This window comes from Dasypus novemcinctus, chromosome 23 (genome assembly GCF_030445035.2).
Source record: "Dasypus novemcinctus isolate mDasNov1 chromosome 23, mDasNov1.1.hap2, whole genome shotgun sequence".
In the NCBI taxonomy this organism is placed as follows: Eukaryota; Metazoa; Chordata; class Mammalia; order Cingulata; family Dasypodidae; genus Dasypus; species Dasypus novemcinctus.
The window spans coordinates 37,821,040-37,845,777 of record NC_080695.1 but is presented as its reverse complement, the minus strand read 5'-3'; the positions used below and the strand labels follow the sequence as shown (position 1 = coordinate 37,845,777).

Sequence of the window (24,738 nt, the reverse complement as noted above, 5' to 3'; positions counted from 1 at the left end):
AAGAACCACCTTTACCTTTGTCCTAATGAAAGTACATTTATTTTCCTCTTTTTACAGATGCCATTTCATTAGCTAATTAATATTGATCCATAGTTAACATTAGAAAAGTGGCTATGCTTTTTTATTTTTAGAGAACTAAAAAAATACAGAAAAGTAGAGAATACTATAACAAATCATATATCCATCACCAAGAAATGACAATTGTAACCATTTTATAACTCACTTTAAGTCTTTTTAAAATAAAAATAAAACTTATGAACAGCACCAATGTCCCATTGTCTTCCCCTCTCCTCCCCTACCCATTACCATTTTCATGAATTGAACACGTATCCTTCCCATCTATCTATGCTGTGATTTCCATATATATCCATGAGCAACATAGAGTATTGTTTTGTGTTTTTTCAGTTTACATAAATGGTATCATGGTATGTATCGTTCTGCAGCTTGCTTTTTTTGGTTCTACATTAAGATCTGTCCATACCACCTATAGCTCCAGTTTATACCTTGTAAGAATAATCCAGTATTTATATGGATAGGCCATGTCACTTTTAATTATGCCCTTACTGATGGATATGTAGATTGTTTCCAAGTTTTTATCATTTCTGACAATGTTGCTTTGAACACTCATGTCTGTTTCCTTGTGCATGTGTGATAGTTTTTCTAGGGCTGTGGTCCTCAAACTGATCCCTGGATCAGCAGTATTGCATCACCTGGGAACTTGTTAAAGTGTACATTCTCAGGTGCCACGTAGACCTGCAGAATCACAGGCTCTGAGGGGTGAATCCCAGCGACCTGTGTTTTAACAAGCCCTCCAGTGATTATGATGCCACTCAAGTTTGAGAACCACTGCTTTAGTGGCTATGCTTAACTCTCCCACCTTTTTTTTTTTTTAGTTGTTAGGAGAATGCTTCCCATGTGCCAGTTTGTTCTTTTTTTTCCTTCCCTTTTTAATTAATTCATTTCCCATCTGTCCCAACCCTTCCCCAACCCCCATTTGTTGTTCTGCCTGCTTAGTCTCCCAACCTCTGAAGTACCGCTTGGTTTTCCTTTTTCCCTTCCAGGCGTTTCAGTTGGGCCCCACGGAAGCCTCTTACTACTGGGTGTACTGGGTTCCAACTCAATATGTGGATGCAATCAAAGACACTGTGCTGGGGAAATGGCAGTATTTTTGAAAGCACTTTCACCTCTGGCCCAGGAGACTGACCCAAAGTGAAGGACATTGCTGGGAGAGGCCTGCAGCATCCCTGGATTTCAGAGTTCTGGAACTTTGTTCAAAAAAAAAAGTTTATATCCAATCTAAGGCGATGTGGTGACTGAAGCCAGAGGTGATGTACTTTCACCATTAGCTTAATTTTAACTTAAAATCACCGGTTCCCTTTCTTGCAGTCAGCTTCAAACCGTTTTGAAAGTCAGTACAGTGGAAATCAATAAACCTGAATTCAGAGCGTGTTGTGTGGAATACTCTTAAGTGTGTTGAGAGTAGCTCCGCCAATTTTGCTTAGAAGGGAATGATCAAAAGCTTTCTGGTTTTCTGTTACTTGTTTTTAAGTGATTTCATCTGAAATATTTTCATAAATCTTTGGTTGCAAACATTTGGACTGCGTTGTGATGAGTTGGGGTTTTTTTTTTCCTTTATATAAAATTGTATGCAAAATTGGGGGGTTAGTAAGCCATATTTTTCTGTCTTTTGATTCAGATTGAATTCTCTCCCTTCTTTATTTTTTACTTCCTAGATTTGAATTTTTGGTTTAAGAACCCAAAGATGTCAGTTCTTTTTGTACCTCACCAATGCTTCCTTTCCTAGGCGCCTTCCCACTGTGCTGCTGCTTATGACTGCACGATGGGAGAGGAAGAGCTATTTGGTCTTGGTCAGGGAGCGCTCATACTTGCTCTGGCATTTTTTGAGCTGCAGAGATTCTCAAAGTAACTCCTGTCTAAATGTCTTGCTCTTTGGACTCGGAGCTCTGGGGAGTTCCACTGCTGGTTTGATGATTGTCTGCAACCCTCCCTGAGTTTGGTTGTGGGGGAGGCCCAGCCTGGTGTGGTATGTGTGGGCCTTGCTGCTGGAAAGCCACAACGCCCAGGCAAGTGACAGTCTCTTTGAGGAGGAGCCAAGTGGAAACCAGTTTATACTGCCAGGTGACCACAGATCAGTTACCTTCTTTCTTTGAAAGTTTTCAAGCAATTCTTAAGCAGTCCAATGATAACTTCAATTATGCTTCTCCATTTCATCCTTCTGCTCATGCGTTAAGTTCAAGTGTCCTTTATCCCAGGTTCAGAGATGCTGCCTTTCTCAATAAGAAGACATCTGACCTAGTGGGTTGGCTGATGTATTTAAAAATGAAATGGGATAAACTGCTTTCATGATTAGATCTCCCTCTTCTGTCCTTGGCCTTCTGTTCTTTGTACACGTGAACTTCTGTTGTCTCCTTATGGCTTGATTGACTCTGAAATGAGGGAAGTCTCATAGTGAATGATATCCTTTGTGCTGTTTGCTCTTTCTCTGCTGCTGTCTTTGCGATTCTCCTCTCACTGGTTGCAGGCTCTCTCTCATAGTAAGGTTTAGCGAGAGAGTTTCCAGACCTCACATTTTGGGTTCTAGGCTGTTCTCCCTCACTCTGTGAAATGTATTAGCATGTGTTCGCCTCTGATGACTATTCCTTGTGAGCCAGTTACTGGTGATACTCCACACCCTTCCCTTCTAAGCTGTAGTTCAGGAATCCAGCCCACAGAGACAGCCTCTTGGTTTTCATGGTGTCACTGATGCCAAGTCAGGCATCTGGGCAGGAGAACCTCCTCTTGCTTTTTGGGGGACTTAAGTACATAAAGGAAGTGCAGCATCCAAGAAACTGCCTGTTTGTCATCCCTTGAAAAAGGAGCAGTAACTGCAGCTCTTAGATCCTTGTTGGCTCGCAGTTCCTGGAGAAAAGAGTGTATTTTTGCTACTTGTCAAAGCCTCCCTCTGCAGTTGCCACGTCTACAGAGGAAACGATCACGTAGCAAGTAGAGCAATCTCTCGGTTCAAATACTGCCCTTTTTTGCCAGCATCCTTGTCCTAGAGACTTGTCCTAATGGTGCCGCACACCCATTTTGGATCTCTTGAAATAGGTGTCTCCTTCCCCAACTTGTCTCAAAATGCTGCTCTCTGAAGCCTCCTCCTGCCCATTCTCATCATTTGCCTGTCAGTGTGGATTCCCATGCCGTCTGACACCCTTGCCCCTGCGAGCGTGTGCATCCCATTGTCTCCTTGCTCCCCGAGAGCCAAACTGCTTCTCACTCAGGCTGGTGTCATTTCAGGACAGGACCAAAGCCTGTGTGAGCCTTTTTATTTTAAGTAAAATGGTGCTTTTTTCCTTCAAGATATTATATATACACAATAATGTAAATGACACATTGTCATACAGAGCTGTTTGAGTATTGCTTTACAGAGCTCACTAAATCTGCTAGAAAAATTTTGAGCTCGGCTCCTGACGCTGTTTGCATGGAATATCTTTTTGGAAGCTCTCAGGAGAGCAGGCCTCCTGGGAGAGCAGAGATAGATAGCACCAGAAGCCTCTGGGAGTTTTTGATTTGGATCCATGTCTGGGTCACAGCAGTATTTTCTATTTTGTCACTCAGTCCTGTGACTTGTCTCTTCATATTTTTCTTACAGTTGGGAATGTACTGACTAAATCTCTGTAAGCAAATGGAAACATTCTTCTCCATAGATAGTGTAACAGTGTTTATTTTTTCCTCAGGATTATTTTTGTACAGTTCCTTCACTGTCTCTTTCTTTGTTTTAATCTGTTTCTTTCCTTGGGGTAGTGATTTCCCCTTGCTGTGGCAGGGGGCATGCAGGCGGGTCAGAGGAAGAGCTGGTTCCCAGACAGGGACTCTGTCACGTGCGTTGACCCGAAGCTAGAGACAGAGGGAGGACCTGCTCACCACCTCTGAGACTCCTGAAGCGCTTCCTTTACTTCTAGAATTTGAACTGGTGATCCTCCTGCAGGTCTTTGCTCACAGACATCATGCCGTCCCCCCCTTCATCAGGTGACCTGGCAGAATAATGACAACACAATCCCTGCTAAGGCCTGGTCCCTCTCAGCTATGTCTCAGTCCAGCCAGAGAATTTAGAAAAGACAGACTCTCAAGTTGCTGGAACTCTTTGGTATTAAGTATTTTAATTGATGATGGGCCTTTTTAAATGAAGTTTAACTGAACTGAGGATGCACTTTCTTATCATTTCACGGACATAGTAGGGTCCAAGTGAGGCACTCAATAGGCTCCTTAGTTGCTGCTTGACCTTATGAGGGCCAAAGAGATTAATTTTGCCACGTCTCTGAAAAGTTGCCATATTTCAGCCAGAAGGGGCCTGTTTTCCTCATATTTTTACTTTAACCATGTGCCTGGGCCCTTGCACTTGGCCCACCCTTTCTTTGCCAGGGGCAGAGGAGGCAAAGGTGATGGATCTGGTGTGCCCAGGGCCATTCAAGGGCAGGCTTGCTTTCCACACCATCTTCTGAGGGAGACTGCTTTCTCTTTGCTCCTTGCCTCTGTTCATGCCTCTTTTCTTGGAAAAGGATGGTCTCTCTATCTTAAGGCTTTGCGATGAAGTCATTTCTAGTTAGGATTGGCACCTGTTTCCTTTGCAGGGCCTCATGGCCTTAGGAAGTGACAGGTGCTCAGGTGCCCTCTGATGTGCAGAACATCTGGTAGATTGACATGCTAGGCTGGGTGGTTCTACTGCTTTCTAAATTTCTAAGAACCCCTTTTGTTCCTTTCTTAAAGAGTTCTGCCGAATTATTTGACAATATATGTAAGTACTATGTTTCCTTGTGGTGTATGCTCTGTTCTAGTTTCTGTTTTTAAATCAAATGCCTGTTTGGGAGGAGATGAACGTATTTAGTCTATTAGATTTGCGCTGCTGGATATTTTTTTTAAGTGTAACCTTGACTAGCTGTCTTATTGTTTATCCTGTAAGATTAGTCTATCAATTAAAGTTTGATAATTAATTGCGTCTCTTTCTCCTTGCAATTTTTCACGCGCCTAATCCATACCAGGGATTGACCAGCATGGAACTGGGCCTGACACCACCTCTTGCCAGCTGACGTTTACCTTATGACTGTTAAATTGGCTTTAAGTCTGTTCACATTTATTCCCCATTGAAAACAGTTGATACTGGAATTTTACTTTCTTTACTCTGTAGTATTTAAAGTGCCCAAATCAGCAGTCAGCCACCTTCCTGTAGGGCAGTGCACCTTCATCTGCTCTGGCCTCTGTGGTGTTAGGGGAAAGCTGCATTCCTGTCCTTATATCTCCTTACTAGGGCACCTTGTGTACCTTCACCCAGCAATTTGGCCTTAGAGTTCATGTTTAATAAAACACTGAGAACAGAGCTCTAGCTCCAGCTTCAGGCTCCCAAGGCAGAGGAGGAGGGAAGAAGAACGTCTGTCACCAATGATGGAATGAACCAGAACCCTTGGGAAGAAGAGTGATTTAATTGGTTTTGACCCAGTAACACTCCCATTGAGCCCTCCCTTCTCTTCCCCAAACTTTGTAAATGTTCCTGAAGGTTCTGGTTTTACTTCCCCTCCCTGGCCGTCAGCTGTTTTTCTATTTTCGCAATACTTCCTAAGCCTGGGGTAGGAGTGAGATGGTGTCACAGCTGTATGTTGACTGATGCCCACCCAGAAGGGACCAATTTATCCCATTTCGGAATGGTTGTTCCGGGCATCTTAAAACTAGTAGGATGATAAACTCCCCTTCAGTCTGAATACCTTCCGATATTTTTTGGAAAGGTCTGAGCACTTTCTCAATGTAGAAAACTAAGTCGGAGGAAGGTAAAGCAGAACCTTTCTTATAAAAGGGACCCCATAAACCTGACAATCATTAGGGCAAGAGGCAAGGACTTTCTCCTACTTTTTGCCCAAGAGTATCTGTTCAGCTCATGTGTGCAGTGGGAAGTCAACATGCCTCTGGCCTGAGAGACTGCTGCCCACACCACTTGGCTGCTCCTGGCTGGGGTTTTCCTCCCTTGGGTTCTCCCTGTTTTATCAAGGCTCTCTTTGTTCCAGAGCCTTGTTAGCTTATCTTATTCTGATACAGTTCTTCTTTGCTGTATATCGCACCTTATAACTCCCAATTTTTAAGTTTCTTCTGTTTTTATCTCTTTTCCCCTTATCTAATTTTAATTCTTTTACCTGGGTCCACCAAATTAACCATATTTGCTTTTTGTGTCTCTCTCCCCACATGCACACAGATACTTTATTTTCCTTAACCATTTGACAGACATCATGACTCATCTATGAATATTTTAGTAAACAAGAATAAAGACAGATATACCTTCCCACAATATCATGATCTCACCTAAAATCAGTTATCATTTGAATGGTATCATCTAATGTATGACTAAATTCAGTTATTCATTTGTCCCAAAATGTCTTTTTTTAAGAATTATTTTTTTTTTCCAGGAAATCTTGGTTTTTAATCCTGATCTTAGTCTTTTTTTCCAAATGACCCTTGTAACTTTTCTGTCTCTAATCTTGTTTTTTCTCTCTCATCTTAAAGAAAAGTCCTTTTCCCCCATACTTTCAAATCTTTATTTAATTTTCATTTGTGGCTCCAATCCCTTCTTCTGTCCTCATCTATCTTTTGTTACATTGTACACTATGGGTTTATCATGGCAGCATGGGCATGAGTCCTCTCTTGCTGATCACTCTGGCTCCCTCTCCTGCTTCTAAGAGTTACAGACTCCAAGAGTCCCTCACTCAGGACTGTATTGGTTGTTGGTGACAAGCCTCATTCAGATACTTAAGCAGAGAGAGTGGGCTTATACACCTGGGAAATCCAGTGTCAGGCACAGCTCAATGCAGGTCCTCAAGTCAGCTCGCCAGGCAGGCCCTTGACCCTCTAGTTATGGCTTTGCTTTCTTCAATGTTGACCTAGATTCTATAGGGTTAGCAACCCCGAGGGAAAGAGATTTTTTTTCTTCAATAGTTTCAGTAAAAGTGCCAGATGAAAGCTCTTTTGGGCTTCTCCCACCCTCTACAGGCACACAGTCAAGTCTTGATAACCATTAGCCTCTAGTTGACTTTCATTTATTATGAGCCTGGCCACTTTCAGATGAATATTCCATACAGGCAACAGAGGTGCTCTGACAGACCAGGTAGTAGGGTTTGATCTCTGGCTTTATGCCAGGTGAATGCTACTTGGGAAGCACCTGCTCCAGGGCTCTAGCTTTGGGGTGAAGAATTGGGTACCTTCTCTGGGTGCGCTATCCACCTGGAGGGACTGGCAGGAAGCATTCTCCCTTCACGTCAGCTGCCTTTATTGCACCTCACCATGGGCCAGGCTGTTATATGCATCAGCTGTTGCCATGTCATAGCCCGCTAGTTACCTACACTTCACACATTAGAGGAAACTGAGGCCCAGAGAGCTTAAGTGACTTAAAAAGGTCACATGCTTATCAGAACCTGGATTTGCCTGAGGACAAATTCTGTGCTAGCTACTCACTTATTGAAAACTTAGGAAAGAATTCAAACTACTTTTTTCCTTTGATACTTTTTTCTCTTTTCCTGGTTTAGCTGTACAGTATGTCTAAATGGCAGTAGTAACTTGTGCTCATAAGTTCTTTTTTTAAACTTTGAACCTCGGCATTATTTAGTCATTAGCTTACCTTTTTTAAAAATAACTTTTTATTGTAGTAGAATGTATACAACTCAAAATTTCCCATTTTGACCATTTTCAGATATATAATTCAATGATAATAATTATAATCACAGTATTATGCTACCATTGCCAATATTCATACCCCAACTTTTTCATCCCCTTAAATAGAAACTCTGCACCTATTAAACAATTACTACCCATTTCCCTCACCCCTGATCCTTGGTAACCTGTAATCTACTATCTGTCTCTATAAATTTGCTTGTTTTAGGTATTTTATATGTGAGATCATTTGCTATTTGTCTTTCTGTGTCTGGCTTATTTCACTCAACATGATGTCTTCAAGATTCATCTTTGTTGTAGCTAACATTCAGAACTTAATTCCTTTTTTTATGGCTGAATAATATTCTATTGTTTGACTTCTTTCCTTAAACTTTTTATTTTGAAATAATTTCAAACTTGCAGGACAGTTAGAAAAATAACACAAAACCTATACAGAGAAATTCAGTATACCTCTACCCATCCAGATACCCAGTTCCATCAGTTTTAACATTTGCTGTGCCATTCTATCCATTGGTCCATCAATCTATTTTCTAAACATTTGAGAGTAGGTTTATATACATCATGCTCCTTGAAAACTTAGTATTTCCATCTAACATTGATACAGAGCTTTCAGTTTATATTCGTTTTTTTCATATGATCCATTAATGTCCCTTTGAGACTCTTATTATTGGATCCCATCCATGATCATATATTCCATTTAATTTTGTCTTTTGTTGCTTTTATTTTTAATGTGGAAACATATACAACATAGTCTTTCCCATCTCAACCACTCTCAAGCATAAAATTCAATGGGACTGATCACATCACTGGCTACCATTTAAAAATGAGCACAGGGGAGTGGAGTGGGGGTAAGCACAGTGGTCTGAGTGCCTGCTTCCCATGTACAAGGTTCCTGGTTTAATCCCCTCCTTAAAAAAAAAAAAAAAGCAGTCCCATGTACTTGATAAATTTCAAGTGATACATTAGTCTCTTAATCAGTTTTCCTAGCTTCTCAAGTCCAGCTCTGACGAGCTTGTCTTCCCATCCCTGAAACAAACAGCTTAAGCTATATATACAGGTCCATCCCAGGAACAGAGGGTACTGTCATTCCCACTTGTCATTCTCACTTAGCAGATTGAGAAAGGAGGGATTCCTCAGTGGGAATTTAGAGTGCTAAGAGCAGAAAGGGGAGGGAGCAGGCACTGGGAAGTGCCTCATAAATATTCAGACTTCAGCCCCTGGCTCTATCACCTGCCTGGGAATGCCACAAACACCTAAAACTTCACCATATCCCAGAATTAACCCTCTTCAGATCTGATCCTCCTCCCCTATTCACTGTTTTAGACAGTGACTTACCTAGTACCCAAGTCAGAAACTTGGGAAACATCCTAGTCTCATTTCCTTCTCCAACGTCATCTGATTAAATTGTATCATTTTTATTCCTAGAGTATCTTTCCAGTCTCTCCTCTCTATCCGAACCTCCAAATCATCCATACTTCTCTTGTGGGCTTTTCCAGTAACCATCAGGTTCACTTCAGTTCACCTCGGTGTAGCCACCAGTGATCCATCTCAGACATCGGTCTCTTCCCTGCAGGAAATCTGGTAGTGCACCCCAAGGCCACCAAGCACCTAAACCAGATGGTGGACCCTTCCTCTGTGACCTCACCCCAGCCATACCTTTAACCATGGGCGACCCCACCTTAATTCATGGTCTTGCAATATTCCAAACTGAACAAACTGATGATCTGCCTCCTGTTTTTGCATGCAGTGCTCCTCCTGCCTGTAATCCACATTGGCTGCCCATTCCACATAACTCCTACATGGCCTTAAAAAATTCTGCCCAGGCCTCACTGCCTTTTAACAGTTGTCCCAAAGTGTCAGTTCCTCAGCTGCTGCTAACTACCCCCACAATTTTCACATGCTTTTAAATATTTTAACTTTTATTTTTTTCATTTATTACACATGTGCTATTTTTAATTTAGAACATAACTGATTTAACAAAAGTAAGCCCCATGTATTTCTTCTGTACCATGATAGCAAATGTTAACATCTTAGTGTTTTATAGTAATTGGATTATGCTGTTTATAATCTGTTTTCACTTAAAACATCACTCTTTCCCTGTGATTACATAAAATTCTATTTAACCAATCCCATATTATTGTATATCCAAATGTATGCCATCAACACACTTACATGTATCAGGTTGAATTTCTCCCCATTCTTTATTTTAAAAAGTTTCAAACAGAATAGTTTTAAGAACAGTAAGCCTGCATATACCTGTCAGCTAGTCACCAGTTAACGTTTTGCCACATCTGTTTTTTTTTTACTGAACAGTTTGAGAGCTGCAAACATCACGAAGCTTTACTCCTAAATATTAAATATCAATTTCTTGCAAATAAGGTTGTTCTAACCACTATATACTATTATAGCTAAGAAATTTAACATAGTCCTATTACTCACATGTAGTCCATTTGTCTCAAAAATGCTTTTTATGTTTTAGTCGCCAATCCAATCAAACTTCCTGGTTTTTAAGAAGTTACCAATTTCTCTGTGGTCTCCTTAAAGTTACCCTGCCCTTTTTGTCATGACATTGATTTTTTTAAAAGGCCCAGTCCTTACAGTCTGTTTTCTCATGATTAGATTCAGCTTAGACAATTTTAACAACAGTACCTCAGAGATGACATGTCCTTCTTCGTTTAGCCTATCAGAAATGGCATGTGTTGGTCTGTTGCATTTTTTGTGATGATCAGTAGAGTACTCTCTTTTAGAGTACTGTCATCTTCTTACTAGATGGTGAGTTCCTTGAGCTAATCTATTTGGTGTACTCCGGTGGGTTCTTGTTTCATTGAGCAAATAAACACACCTGCCATTAGAGGTACAAAGGGAGAATACTGATGGGGCTGATCCAGAGGTTTGCAGGGAGGATACTGGAGACAAGGCCAGAACCAGGTTTTGACAGGCCTCACAAGCTACCCTCTCACAAAAGGAACCTCCACAAAAACTCCTACAACTAACGTACAAATCATCAAAGGCATTTATAGGAGGCCAGTAAAACTATATGCATACAATTCCATTTAATTTTTTTTAAATTCACATATATTTTGGAAAAATACATTTGGCCAATTCACTACCTACCTATGGTGGCACTACTCTCCCAAAGAACATTCCAGCAAGATCTTAGAGGAAAAAGGCTTTTGCTGTATGTAGTTTGAACACCCAGATCCTAGGGCATTATGAATGATTTACCTTTATGTGTGATTTGGTGAATTTCTCTTCAGGACGCACAACATCTATAGAATGACAAATGGCTAGTTCACTGCAGGTATACGGTTAAGATACTGGCAAAGCTATCGCTTTAGTGGCAGTACTACTAGGCTTCACAGTTTTAGGCAGACACAACCACAGATGCATTTTTTTTTTCTTTCAAAATGGCAAGAGGTTAAAATAGATGGAGAAACTTGGAAAATATCACCAAAATAACACATGTCAATCATGGTACCTTCCAATTAAAGGAATCACATGCAGCTGTTGTTCCCTATTGGCTCTAAATGCACTTGTAAAAAACGAACGAGGAAACTCCTTATTCTCCAGTTGGTAAGTTTTCTAGTATACCTCAACAAGTATTTAAAATGAAAAAAAAAAAAAGAAAGGTGGAGTGTAACAATGAATACTTTCATATTACAGAAAGTGGGGGTGGGAGTGTCTGCCTACTCTGCCTAGAATCACTCTAGAGCAACAAAGAAGGAATTGGCGACACTGGGGACCTCCAGGAAGGGAGGCTGTGAGTGAAGAACCACCTCATCCCTCAGGCATGAGATTTCTCTGCTGGCCTGAGGGACATGCAGCTTAGTCCCTCTCTGAGATCATTTCTTACTACAGGCCCTTGGCTCCTTTCCCTCCTACAATCTAGGAGTTTCAGTAAAAGTACAGCAATTATTTTGCGACATCTCCCTCAAATTAGATCTCATTAAGGGTGAGGAAATATCTACATCAACTCTAAGACCAAGAGTAAAAGGGGCAAAATCCATACTTAGTAATCTTGACAAAGAGACACAATGCAAACCTTCCACCCTCAAAAGCTATTAAATTCTATTAATTCAGAGAGAGAGAACAAGCCTTAGGACAGGAATGAAAAATTAGTCTCATATGCTGGTGTCAGCCCTGTTTCTGATACTACACTAACGGAATCAAAAATATTTTGAGGCAAAAAAGTCTTTTTGTCACTAACACATTAATTTCTTAAACTGAAGTGTGGAGAGAAACATTGCTGCTGGAAAAGCCATATTTTTTTTTATTTTTATTTTTTTAAATTTCTCTCCCCTCCTCGGTTGTCTGCTGTGTCCATTTGCTGTTATGTTCTTCTGTGACCGCTTCTATCCTTATCAGCAGCACTAGGAATCTGTTTTTCTTTTTGTTGCGTCATCTTGTTGTGTCAGCTTTCCGTGTGTGCGGTGCCATTCTTGGGCAGGCTGCACTATCTTTCGTGCTGGGCAGCTCTCCTTACGGGGCACACTCCTTGCACGTGGGGCTCCCCTACACGTGGGGACACCTCTGTGTGGCACAGCAGTCCGTGCGCACATCAGCACTGTGCATGGGTCAGCTCCATACAGGTCAAGGAGGCCTAGGGTTTGAACCGCAGACCTCCCATGTGGTAGGCGGATGCCCTATCCATTGGGCCAAGTCCACTTCCCCATATATTTTTGATATGCATTATTACCAAAGACAAAGACAAATGTTTAAAAATATTAAGCAATGTCACTTATAAAAAAGGCACTTTACAGACATACCTGAAAAACGGAAGAGTAAGATAACGTTGGTTTTACAGATTTATTTTCAAAGGGCAAACACTTAGACACTTTAAATAAAAATCCAACAGAATTACTCTGTCCAAGTCAGCAACTGATGACAAAATGCATTCTCATTCCAGACACTTGTCAGTATCAACTGAGTCTTCTCTTTGAAGAAAGGTAGTCTGGCAAAGACAAAATTAAGCTCAGTGTAACTTTTTGGTGTACTTTAATTGACATTAAGCTGAGATTTTTGAGGTGCTAAACTCAGAGTAACTAAAGTTATTGATACAATACAATGCTTTAATTTGAATATCTTTGATTTACACCCACTCTTCAATTTCACTTTTACAAAAGGCCCAGGTAGGTGCTATGATTATCCCCATTTTACATATGAGGAAACTGTGGCTCATGGAGCCTAAGCAGCAAGTGCACAAGACTGGCAGAGCAGGGAATGAAACCCTGAGGCTCTGACTCTTGCCGGTGACATTAGCTGCCTGACTCAGAGCCAGGTCATTGAGATGCCGCTGGCCTGGGGTGGGTAAATGAGGGAGAAAAGGCCTGGGCTTCCAAGTTTCCCCACTCAGTATTTTGAAAAGATTCTGCTTTTGCGAGGAGAGCTAACAATCAAGGGAGTCCTGACCAGGAATGAATTACTCCATCCTCTCTTGAGGATGATCACCAGGGCCAGCCCTTCAGGGTGGCAGGTAACTCCAGCATTTTATAAGTAGTGAAAATCAGACATTTTCATCTCTTTGAGTCTTGTTTATTGAACAACCACAGACATTAATTCTATGGAAATCTTCAATCTATAAGTAAAATCATTTACCTGATATTTTATTCATATACATCCTTCTTATCTGCAATGTAATCTACAATTTCTTGTGGGCACATTAACTTTTCTGCATCTATATCAGGAATTTCAAACCCTAAAAGAAAAATTTACAGAATGTGTGAGTACAGCCACAAGCATATAAAAAATTTCCAGCAACCTTTAGGTTGTGAGTTGTGTTTCAGAAAATATGTATATCGTATAATGCCTGGTTTTTGTGTGCTTTTTTCCCCAAGATATAACTCATACCATAAAATTCACCATTTTAAAGCATACAATTCAATGGTTTTTAGTATGTTCACAAGATTGTACAATTAACCACTACCTATTCCCAGAACATTTTCATCACCCAAAAAGGAAACCCCATACCCATTAGCAGTCACTCCCCACTTCCCCTTCCCCCAGCCCTAGGTAACCACTACTTTCTGGATTTGCCTATTCTGGACATTTTATATAATGGAATCAAACAATACATGGTTTTTTGTGATTGGCCTCTTCCACTTAGCATGTTTTCAGTTTTCATCATGTTGTAGCATGAATCAGCAATTCACTCCTTTTATGATAATTGATGTTTGAAGGCTTATTTTGGGCTAAACATAATACTAAGCATTTTACTTGTCATTTTTCTTTAATCCTACAGTACTTCCAATCCTGAGGTTCCTCCTATTATCCTCATTTTAGAGCTGAAGAAACAGGTTTTGAGAGATGAAATTACTTGCTCAGGCTCACTGTGGCTAAGCCAGGCTGCCCAATTCCAACCTGGTACTCTTTACTGCTAGACAACCTAGACAATTCCTCCAGTCAGAAAATCTGAAGAATTTTAACTAGGTCCTGAAGTCCTCTGGCTTCTTATTCAAGCAGCTCACCCAAAAATGAGCCAGGAAGCCTTATAAAGGCTTCATTTGCCCAAACAAGGACAACCCGTACCACACATGTGAGGTATTTCAGGAAACTAAGGCCAGAGGGCCTGTGTGTGTGTGTGTTTTGTGCTCAGCACACTCGGTTACTTCTCAAGGCCTAGCTTACAAGGGTGGTAAGGTGTCATTAGCTTTTCCAAAGGAGGGGCTTTTGCCCATCTTGGAGCCAAATGCATCGATACTGATATTTGCTTTACTATTTGGGGAGTGGGAGGTGGGGAGTTACATGTTTCTATTAGTACTTGATTCTAATTACAACTCAGACTTCCAGCATTTTTCAGTTTAATACACCTAAATCAAGATTCACAAATGCAGATCCAAGAGTAAACCAGCGTGTGTTACCAAATTCATCCTCCATGGCCATGATAATCTCCACTTGGTCCAAACTGTCTAAGCCCAGGTCTTTCATGAAATGGGAATTTACTGAGAGCTGCAAGAAAGGAACACCAAACACAAAATTCAGTCTGTGCAAGTGTTTGCTTCCTGAGATAACAGTGTGAATAATACTTGATCATATAGAAGACTTTTTAAAAAAAAATATACAAAGAGGCCATAGCTAAAATTATATCTTGAACCTGTGCTATATGGTACCTGATGTGCTCTGCTAGTTCATCCAACCTTGTTTTGAATTGGAAAACAATACAAAGCTCATGGCAGATTTCTCTTTACATATTTTACTAAGATATTTGATAACTGCTCTGAATGACAACTGAGAATGTTTTTTTGTGTTGCCTTATTGACAACTAAGATACCAACCACCCCTTACAGTGGTATTCATCTTCCTCAAGAATAGCAGAAGGAGTCAACTCCAGATTCCAAAGAATTGAGTAAACATGCTGCCTTTAATTTAGACATAAAGATCACCAGGAAAAAATCCTTCAAAACCCACACCAAATACAAACTGTCCCACTCAACAGATTCTATTAAAGAAGGAAATTTTGTATGTACTATTATAAGAAGAATTCCAAAGAATTAAATTTAAAAAGCAAGGTAACAGAACAGTGTTTATAGTACACTACCACTATGCTTTTTAAAAAAGGGTGGGAGATATTATATATATGTATTAATCACATAAATATATATAATACACACATAAATATACATGTGTAGGTGTGTGTACATTATCTCATATAAATATATAAACTATCTGTGCAAAGTTACACAAGAAGCTGGTAACAGTGGCTGCCTCCCAGAAGGACAACTGGATGGCTGAGAGCCAGGTAGACTTCTCACTGAATATCCTTTTGGACCCTTTGAAGTCTGTACTGTGTGATTAAAATACTCATTTTTAAAAAGTTAATCACCATTACCTTTTCTGGATCAATTTTATCATAGAGTTTCAAGACGTAAAGAACACGGTCCTTAATTCCCTCTAATGTCAAAGGGGGCGCATCACTATACTGGCGGCATAACTGTGTAACTTTACCTGGAACCTAGAGCAAAGGTGGGAAGGAAGCATTGTCAGTTAACATAAAATGCCTCTAAAATGAACGCACAAGCCTGTAGATACCTTTTATAAAGCTTTTAGGGCTTTAAAGAACCTACAGCATCTGGCTGATTGTGGCCATTTAGGACACACTGTCGCAATGTTGGATTGATCATCATTGCTCATGCACAGTCGCCTAGGAAGCTGCAGCAGTTCAGCAGTATACAAGTGGGTCTCCTTTTCCCTCAGAGCCAGGACTGGTCCCATCTGAATTCCCTGTTCAGCCCTCAGGCTTTCTGGACACTCATTCCACTCAGACTATCTGCTGCCAAAATAGTCTAATGTCAGAAGGTCCTAAGTCTTCCTCATGGCATTTTCAGCATCTTCTTACCTCTAGAAGATACTGCCACCTCTAACAGGCAGACTCAAGTCAAAATAACCATGCACGAAGAGCTGCCGTGATGAACTGAAAGGCACTTCACACTGAGGACCACACACCAGAAAGCACCCCAATAGGAATTATACTGACCTTGGTAAGGGTAAATGAAGGCAGCACACCAACCCATGGAAGATGAGGGAGCGTGACAGTCAGTACATTCCATGAATGCCTGCTTTATCACCACCATCCAAACCATTAGCCTTTCTGATCTTTGCCTTGGTAGAATAACAGCTCAGATATCTCTGATATTCAACTAGATATAAGGGTCTTTGACCTGATTCAATCAACAAATGTGTAATGAGCACAATTTTCAAGTCAACAAGCTTAATGCTCTGGAAGGTACAATGCAGAACAGAGAAAACAGTTGTCTGACAGTTTTGCTCACCAGAGAAGTCCCTAATCCCAAAGGGTTTACTTTAAGTCCACAGTTTGGGGTTCTTATTTCCCCATAGAAAATAGATTTCTTTGTTGGGGCTCAGATCCCTGAGACTCAAAAAAATCTTAATAAACAACACTGCCAACTGAACCAAATCAATATATAAGAAACGGTTTATCTTGCATAAAAATCAGGTCTCGAAATCAAGTTTAGCCAGCAAGCTAAAAGGATCAGATTTAGAGTTTTATGGATATACTAAAGAACATTTCTGGGTATCTTAATGAGTTTTAGAGGCCGCCATTATCTGTTCTTTCTTTAAAAAAATTATTAATTTCTCCCCCCTTTTACCACCCCCACCCCCCTGTTGTCCACTCTTTGTCCATTTACTGTGTGTTCTCCTGTGTCTGCTTGTCTTCTCTTTAGGCAGCACTGGGAACCGATCCTGGTACCCTCCAGAGTGGGAGAGAGGTACTCAATCTCTTGTGGCACCTCAGCTCCCCGGTCTGCTGCATCTCTTATTGTCTCTCCTCTGTCTCTTTTTGTTGCATCATCTTGCTATGCCAACTTTCCACGCAGGCCAGCACTCCTGCATGGGCCACTACTCTGTGTGGGCCAGCTTGCCTTCACCAGGAAGCCCCAAGAACCAAACCCTCGACCTATATGGTAGATGGGACCCCAATTGCTTGAGCCACATTCGCTTCCACATTATCTGTTCTTTTTGGTCTAAATTTATAACCTTTTTTTCCTTTCCAACTTCAGTATGGGTTAAGAAAGCCTTTGATATAGGCATATCCCTGGCCTAATTATTGGCAACAACTAAAAGAGGTTTCCAAGCCACAAATAATAAGCAGAAAGGAGTAAAAAGAAAGGAAGAAGAAATGAGTTAATAGTGGTAATGACAGAAAAGAAATTTGAGATGGAAATCTTTTTTTCCCCCTTTTTATTTCTCCCCCTTCCGCCCCCTGTTATCTGCTCTCTGTGTCCATTCGCTGTGTTCTTCTCTGTCTGTTGTATTCTCATTAGGCAGCTCCAGGAATCCATCCTGGGACCTTGCGGAGTGGGAGAGAGGTGATCATTCTCTTGTGTCACCTCGGCTCCCTAGTTTGCTGTGTCTCCTATTGTCTCTTCTCTGTCTCTTTTTTGTTGCATCATCTTGCTGCATCACCTCTATGTAGGCAGCACCACTCCTGGGCAGGCTGCACTCCTTGCGTGGGGGGGTACCCCTGTGCGGGGCGACATTCCTTGAGTGTGGCAGCACTCCATGTGTCCCAGCTCACCACACGGGCCAGGAAACCCTGGGTAATGAACCCTGGACCTCTTATACGGTAGGCAGAAGCTCTATCAGTTGAGATACATCTGCTTCCCAAGTTAGAATTCTAATAGGATGTGTGTGTGTGTGCATATCAAGAAATGATATGAGGTAGAAGTAACAAGGAGAGGTGGACAGAAAAAGGGAGGCTGGATGTGCGGAGTCCAAGGGGAAAGGAAGCAAAGAGCTACCCAAGTGGTCCCCTAGGTGTCAGCATCTTCCCTAGGCTGCACCAGCTGACCTACGGGTCCAGGTGAGTACCATGAGAATAAAAGGGTCTCTTCTAGAGACCAATGCCAGTCTTCAGTGGGTAATGCATTGGGGTCAACAGAAGTGGCAGTAAGGTGTAATGGCTTAGAGCTCAGACCCTAAAACTAGACTGCCTACATCTGTATCCTGGCTCTGGTGCTTACTAGCTAGCCTTGAGTTACTTAACCTTCCTGTGCCTCAGTTTCCAGGATAACAATAGTACCAACCTCATAGGGTTGTTGTGAGGCACCAATGAGGTAATAAATGTACAGAGCTTACAACAATGACCAGCACTTACATAGTAAATACTAATTAGGGTTATCAAGTAGGATCATGACCTTGTCTGTAATATTTCAAAGTACTTGATTCTTCTCCTTCCCTGTGACTTCCCTTCCCTCCTTAAGGCCTCCCGTTCTGTTCTCTCTCTTGATTGCCATCATCATCTGTCTCTTTGACTTCTTATCATATGTCAAAGTATGCTACTGCCCTAAGTACTTTTACATACATTATCTCCTTCAGGTCTAAAAATAATCCCATGAGATACATATGACTATTGCTCCCATTTTCAGATGAGGAAACTAAGGCAGAGAAAGGTTAGATATACTCTCCCAGGTCCCCCAATATGGCTGCTTGTGGGTCTTATTGCCTGTATCCTGCTGCACCTCAGCCATTTGTTTTCCAAAAAAAAAAAAGGATATAGAATGAGAGCACCTCCTCTGAAGAATATTCCCAATAACCAACTTGGGTTCTTGGTGGTGTTGACTGTTCTTCCCCAAGATCCACAGTTAACAAACATATGACATGAATTGCCTCTCTTGGTGCACAGACATCAGAGAATGCACTGTGTGCACGAAAAGAGGGACTACCCTCTGAACTAGTAATTCAAACCCAATTACTTTCTACTGGAATCCATCTTACCTTCACTTGAGGTCTATGCTCTGACTGAGGGAACCTCAGAGGAACCTAAGAATATGGCTTTAAAGGTTATCTTGAGGGAATCGGTTTGGCTCAATGGATAGAGCGTCCGCCTACCACATGGAAGGTCCAGGGTTCACACCCAGGGCCTCTTGACCTGTGTGGTGTGCTGGCCCATGCACAGTGCTGACGCATGCAAGAAGTGCCGTGCCACGGAGGGGTGTCCCCTGCGTAGGGGAGCCCCATGCAAAGGGAGTGCGCCCCATAAGAAGAGCCGCTCCATGTGAAAAAAGCACAGCCTGCCCAGGAGTGGTGCCACACACACGGAGAGCTGATGCAGCAAGATGACGTAACAAAAAGAGATAGATTCCCGGTGCCGCTGACAAGGATACAAGCAGACACAGAAGAACACACAGTGAATGGACAGAGAGAGCAGACAACGGGGTGGAAAGGGGAGAGAAATTTAAAAAAATAAAGGTTGTCTTGATAGTTCTACATGGGTCGCACAGACATTTTAAACTCAACCTTTTGCAAATGAAATCTGTACCTCTCCAAAACTCCTGGTCAGTGGCTTCCATTCCCTCCAGAGCCCTGGGCTCTAGCCACAAACCTGAGAGCCAACCTCCACTCTCCTCTCTCACCATCATCTTCACTCAGTTACCCAGTCTAGCTGACTGGAAGGGTCTCACCTATTCCTTCAACTTGCTTAACGTTCATCTGCTGTGGTCTAGACAGAGAACCTGTGCATTTATTCCTCAGTGAGGCACATACAGCCCTTCAAAATATGCCTAGTCTTTTGACCTCAACTCCAGTCTCTCCCAGTCATAGACACCCTAAGCATTGATCATAAGGATGTAGGATGTTAAGTGCCAGGTGCTTCCTGGCCTCTGCACATGCCACTACATCCTCCCCTGACTGCTTGGGAAATTGTTGCCTTCATGCTCACTACCTCTGTCCTTGCTTCTGCACTGTACAAATACCTGTTCTCACATGTTGCAGTGTCTTCCCTTTACCTATTTACATGACTGTCTCAGCAGCCTGTGAGCTTACCTGCAAGTATGTCAGGCATTACCTACGTGCCAAGCACTGTGCTAAGCGTTGGAAATACAAAGATGTATAAGAGGGGGTGTCTGTCCACTCTCCTCAGAGAAGCTCACAGACTAATGGAAAAGATCAGTCCAAACAGGTAATTTTCATTTTAATAAAATGCAATAAGAGCCATGACAAGAGGATTTGTAGGCTATTTCAGTAACAAAACCAGTTGTTATTCCATCTTTGAAAGGCAGGGAAGGAGATGCCAGACTTACAGTTAGCCAGGCAAAGAATGGGGACTGTCAGGCTAAAAAAAGGAGTCCATCTGGTGGGAGATCCAGGGCAAGGTGGTACACTGATGATAGACACCAAGGCTGAAAAGAGGCAGGGCCCAGGCCTGCAGGGCCTTCAGAGCTAGCGTAGGGGGCTGGGACTTGACTTACTGGGGAATGAATGATGTGGACAGACCTCAGCTCTGAGTCCAGCACTGTCAGGCTTGTCAGTCTGGTTCTCATACCTGAAGTGTTGGGCTTTTTCTGCACAAATGGTTTGTCTCTATCGGGGTACGTGTCCACACAACTGTTTACAACTTCATTTTGAGTTCTGACTGCTAAAAAGTTTAGATTCAGGGCCTGCTTGGATTGAATATAGACTTCCAGACTCCATTCTAGGCCACTACCCTTGTTTTTCATTTTTCCTAACTTCTACTTTATATTATCACGTATTTTTTTATACCAAGGGAAAGCTGCCTTAGGACCTTTTTTGAGAAAAAGTATAGCCCACTCTGTGGTTGGCATAGTGGATGAATCTGAGAGGAAACCTGACAGCAGGGAGGGAGTGGAATGAGCAACAGTCCCGATGAGAGATGATGGATGGATGGAGGTGATTTGCACACAGGCAATAACAGAAATCAAGAGAGTGGGAGAGAGAGGCCAGGGAGAGGATGTAGTAAAAAACCTCTAGAGTGCACAAGCATTTAAGGACTGGGTAGTAAAAGCCCAAGGACACAGGGTAGGAGTAGAGAGGCAGGGGAAGAACCATGGGAGTTGGTGTCAGAATAGCCTAGGGAACTAACTCAGAGCCCTGGGGAAGGAGCTGACAAATTTAACATAAAAGCAGCAATGCCCAATGAAGACATGAACTAATGTCTTTCTTTTGTATCCATCTCTGTATCTTTCCACAACTAGTATATGGCCTATCACACAGACCTGTTCCTCAGTATCTTTGAATGAACAGGTATTTATTCTCCACATCAATCCATAGATGGTGTGCATGAGAGCACATGGTCAAAACGACTGTGTAAATGTAAATAAAATGATTCATCTGCTGTATATGTGAACCGAGCAGAGGTAGTGAAACATCTCCAAGTACCTTGCTACTCAAAGCATGGTCCAAGAATAAGCAGCATCAGCATCTGTGGAAGCCTAAAGGACATACAGATTCTCAGACTGCTCCCTAGAGCTACTGAATCAGAAGCTCCATTTTAACTCATGTGATCAAATATTTGCATAATCAAGTATGAGAATCAATGCTCTGAGCCAAGGGTTCTTAACCAGGGGTCCAGAGACCCCCAAGGGTTCTGTGGAATGATTTCAGGGGGTCTGTAAACTTGTATTGAAAAAAATCAACTTCTTATAGTTATTTTCTGGGACCTCTAACTGAAATCTAGCATTTCCCTCACTTATGAATGTACGCAATAAATAAATTACAGTAGTATTCATTTCACCTTACTGGCAAAGGCATCTGTGGAACAAAAAAGGTTAAGAACCCCTGCTCTAAGCAGAGTGAAAATCACTTTGCAAAATGTGTCTCAGGAATAAACACTCAACTCTACCTACTGCTTTTGGCCCTCGACTTCAATATGACCTTTAATCTTTTGATTCCCCCAATAGGACAGTGCCCTATGAATTAATCCATTACACTCTCAGTGAATCTCAACACTGTCCTCGTGGGACTTTAAAAAATATATGCCTAGGCCCCATCTCTAGAAATTGTGATAGAATTAACCTGGGCATTCTTATTTTTTCTTGTAACATGAAGACTAAAACAACTGTTACATGAAGTCCATGACTTTGAAAAGGGTGGTTTCATTACTGGACCTCAGAAGTCTAGTCTACATTAAGGCAATAGTTCTTAATCTTTGCTGCACTTAAGAGTCACCTGGGAAACTTTAAAAAAAAAAAAAAAATGCCAGGGACTCAACCCAGAGGAATCAGAATTGGGAAATGGGTGGAGGGAGGTAACTTTTTTTTCCCAAGTTACTCAGGTGATTTGAATTACTACTAAGGCTGAAAATCATTGCTCTACAGAGTTTCAGCCTCAGAGAAGAAAGATACTACCTGATTCCTATTCTTAGTTCCAGGGGGACTCGAAACAGGCAAAAGATGCCATAGTTGAAAATTAAGACCCAACTCAGGTGAAAACGACTCTGGAGAAGGCTGTGGGCCAGCATGCCTATGTCTTTGCACATCATTAACCTTTCTCTAGAAAGCTACCACATTTTCTATATTACCACTATAGCTGACAGATACCAATATATAATGCTTTACCTGTACTGTCTTACCTAAATCTCGTTGCTACTTAATAAGGCAGAAACTAGTATTCCAACTTTATGGTTCGGACTGAGGCTTAAAGAGGTTACGAGACCTGTCCAAACTTTCAGTAAGTGGCAGCCAGTATTCGAATCCAGTCAGGGGTCTGTGCTCCCGCTCGAAATCACTAGGCCATTGCCTCCGGGCAGGGGTCAGAAAAGCACCGTTAGGCAGCGGAGGTCGGAGCTACCCAGATGCCCCTGGATATTGCTCTCACTTGCACTTGGCGCGGCCTCGCTTCCCTGCGTGGTACTCCGCAGCCTTCCCTAGTAGGTCCCGCTCGGCCCGCCCCCAACCTCCAGCCGGCCCGATGCCTGACCCCTGCCGGGTGCCAGCAAAGTCACCGTGAGTTACCTGCGTGAGCACCGAGACCGGCTGCAGAACTACAAGCCCCGTCCGGATCCCTGCGGGGCACAAGGCAATGCTGAGCGGCCGAGCCGCGAACAGCCTAGGAGCCAGGGGCAGCGGCGTAAAGGCCACGGACAGGCGGCGGACACAAGCGGAAAGGACACGAACCGCCATGGCTACGCCGACCCAGAATGCACTGCGCCGTTGCCTCTCCTCTACCACGAGGCGAAGGCGACGTACAGAGCGGCGCTGTTGGGCGCCGCCGGCAATAACGGCCCCTGGCGGCCCCTGGCGGTACTGCGCCCTCGGAGCCGCTACCGTGCCACGCCGGCTTAGAGGCCACAGAAGTAGAGTTGTGCAGACCCGGTCTTTCCCGGATTGTTAATAGTTAACTTATTTTCGCTTTTGAAAGTTCTGAAATACATTTATATAATTTTTTGGTGCAACGATTCTTTCAAAGATACTCAAACTTATTTAATATGTCGAAATCTACAAATTAAGAATATGAAAAAATTAAATTTAAATATGACTAATAAATGTGGAATTACAATAAACACAAAAAGTACGTGTTTTAAAGCTTGACATTGTATAAATAACAATTAGCAAAAAACGGGGAAGTGGGGTGGAGTTTAGTGTGCTGGTTTGCTCATATTTCTTAGCAGGTTGTCTAAGAATATTGATTGAAATTGAAACGTATAAAACAGTGACTCCAATTTCTGTGGACTGCCTGGATGAATAGTTCAACAATGCCTGGCTTATTTGACTCAACGTGAGTTCAAGTTTCATCCATGTTGCAGCATGCATCAGAAACTTATCCCTTTTTATGGCTAAATAATATTCTATGGGATGCATACCATATTTTGTTTATACATTCATCCATTGGACACTTGGGTTGGTTGCTGCCACCCTTTGACTATTTTGAATAATACTGCTATGAACATTGGTGTACAGATATCTGCCTGCGTCCCCTGCTTTCAATTCTTTTGAGTATATAACCAGAAGTAGGATTGCTGGGTTAGATGGTAATTCTAGACTTAACTTTCTGAGAAACTGCCAACCTGTTGTCCACAGCGGCTGTACCACTTTACATTCCCAACAATGCATGAGAGTTCCTATTTCTCTGCATCCCCACCAATACTTATTTTATGTTTTTTTTTTTTTTAATTATAGCCATCCTACTGGGTGTGTGCTATCTTACTGTGGTTTTGATTTACACTTCCCTAATGGCTAATGATATTGAACATCTTTCCATGTGCTTATTGGCCATCACCACTAATTCTTCTCTTTTTTTTTGTTCCCACTGAATCTTAAATTGCCAAATCCAATGGCTATAACCGGCTGGTTTTTTTTTTGTTTTGTTTTGTTTTGTTTTTTGAGGTACTGGGACTGGGAATTGAACCTTGCATGCAGGAGGCCGGTGTTCAATCACTGAGTCACATCGGCTCCCCTGAGTTGCTTCCTTGTCTACTCGCTTGTTGTTTGCTTGTTGTTTTTGCTCATTGTTTGTTTGTTTTCTTTAGGAGGCACTGGACCTAAACCTGGTACCTTCCAAGTGGAAGGCAGGCACTCAATTGCTTGAGCTACATTGATTCCTTTCTGGCTATTCTTTTCCTGCCTTTTTCATGTGCTCTTTCTTCTCTGTTCACCATTTAAATATTAGTCCCCAGGGTTCTGACCGTGACCCCTCTTGACTGAAACATAAGTTCTGCTCAGAATTGATTTATGCCACAGGTTTTAATGCCCACCTGCATCCAGCCCTAGCCTTTCTTCTGAGCTTTGCAGTCCTAGACAATCATACCTTGGAAATATTATGGGTTTGGTTTCAGACTAC

The 24,738-nt window shown here is 42.1% G+C and overlaps 2 protein-coding genes across 4 annotated transcripts in view; one reads left to right on the top strand and one right to left on the bottom strand.

Moving 5' to 3' along the window:
* Positions 1–24,738, top strand: part of UBFD1 (ubiquitin family domain containing 1) — a 38,919-nt gene that overhangs the window by 10,599 nt on the left and 3,582 nt on the right. The window contains exon 7 of one of the 3 annotated variants that reach the window (XM_004453800.5): positions 1,062–4,996. The exons of the other annotated variants lie outside the window; for them this stretch is intronic. Within the exon in view, the coding sequence (XP_004453857.1) occupies positions 1,062–1,172 (111 nt within the window). The 3' untranslated portion in view covers positions 1,173–4,996. Of the gene's footprint in view, positions 1–1,061; positions 4,997–24,738 lie in introns of those variants that run through there. 3 annotated transcript variants of the gene reach the window in all.
* Positions 12,495–23,122, bottom strand: NDUFAB1 (NADH:ubiquinone oxidoreductase subunit AB1). Its single transcript, XM_004453802.4, has 5 exons — positions 22,914–23,122; positions 15,533–15,655; positions 14,565–14,652; positions 13,303–13,402; positions 12,495–12,658 (listed from the first exon to the last, which is right to left on the bottom strand). The coding sequence occupies exons 1-4, from the start codon at positions 23,079–23,081 to the stop codon at positions 13,311–13,313; spliced, it is 471 nt and encodes a 156-aa protein (XP_004453859.1). The 5' UTR covers positions 23,082–23,122; the 3' UTR covers positions 12,495–12,658; positions 13,303–13,310.

What these genes read in the sequence shown, in the direction of transcription:
- NDUFAB1 (XM_004453802.4), bottom strand. Translation starts at nt 23,081, where the DNA reads ATGGCGGTTCGTGTCCTTTCCGCTTGTGTCCGCCGCCTGTCCGTGGCC. An exon ending in CGGTCTCGGTGCTCACGCAG is followed by an intron (nt 15,656 to 22,913) that starts GTAACTCACGGT and finishes CCTTTGCTCTAG; the next exon opens with GTTCCAGGTAAAGTTACACA. An exon ending in GGCCATGGAGGATGAATTTG is followed by an intron (nt 13,403 to 14,564) that starts GTAACACACGCT and finishes TTTTTCTTTTAG; the next exon opens with GGTTTGAAATTCCTGATATA.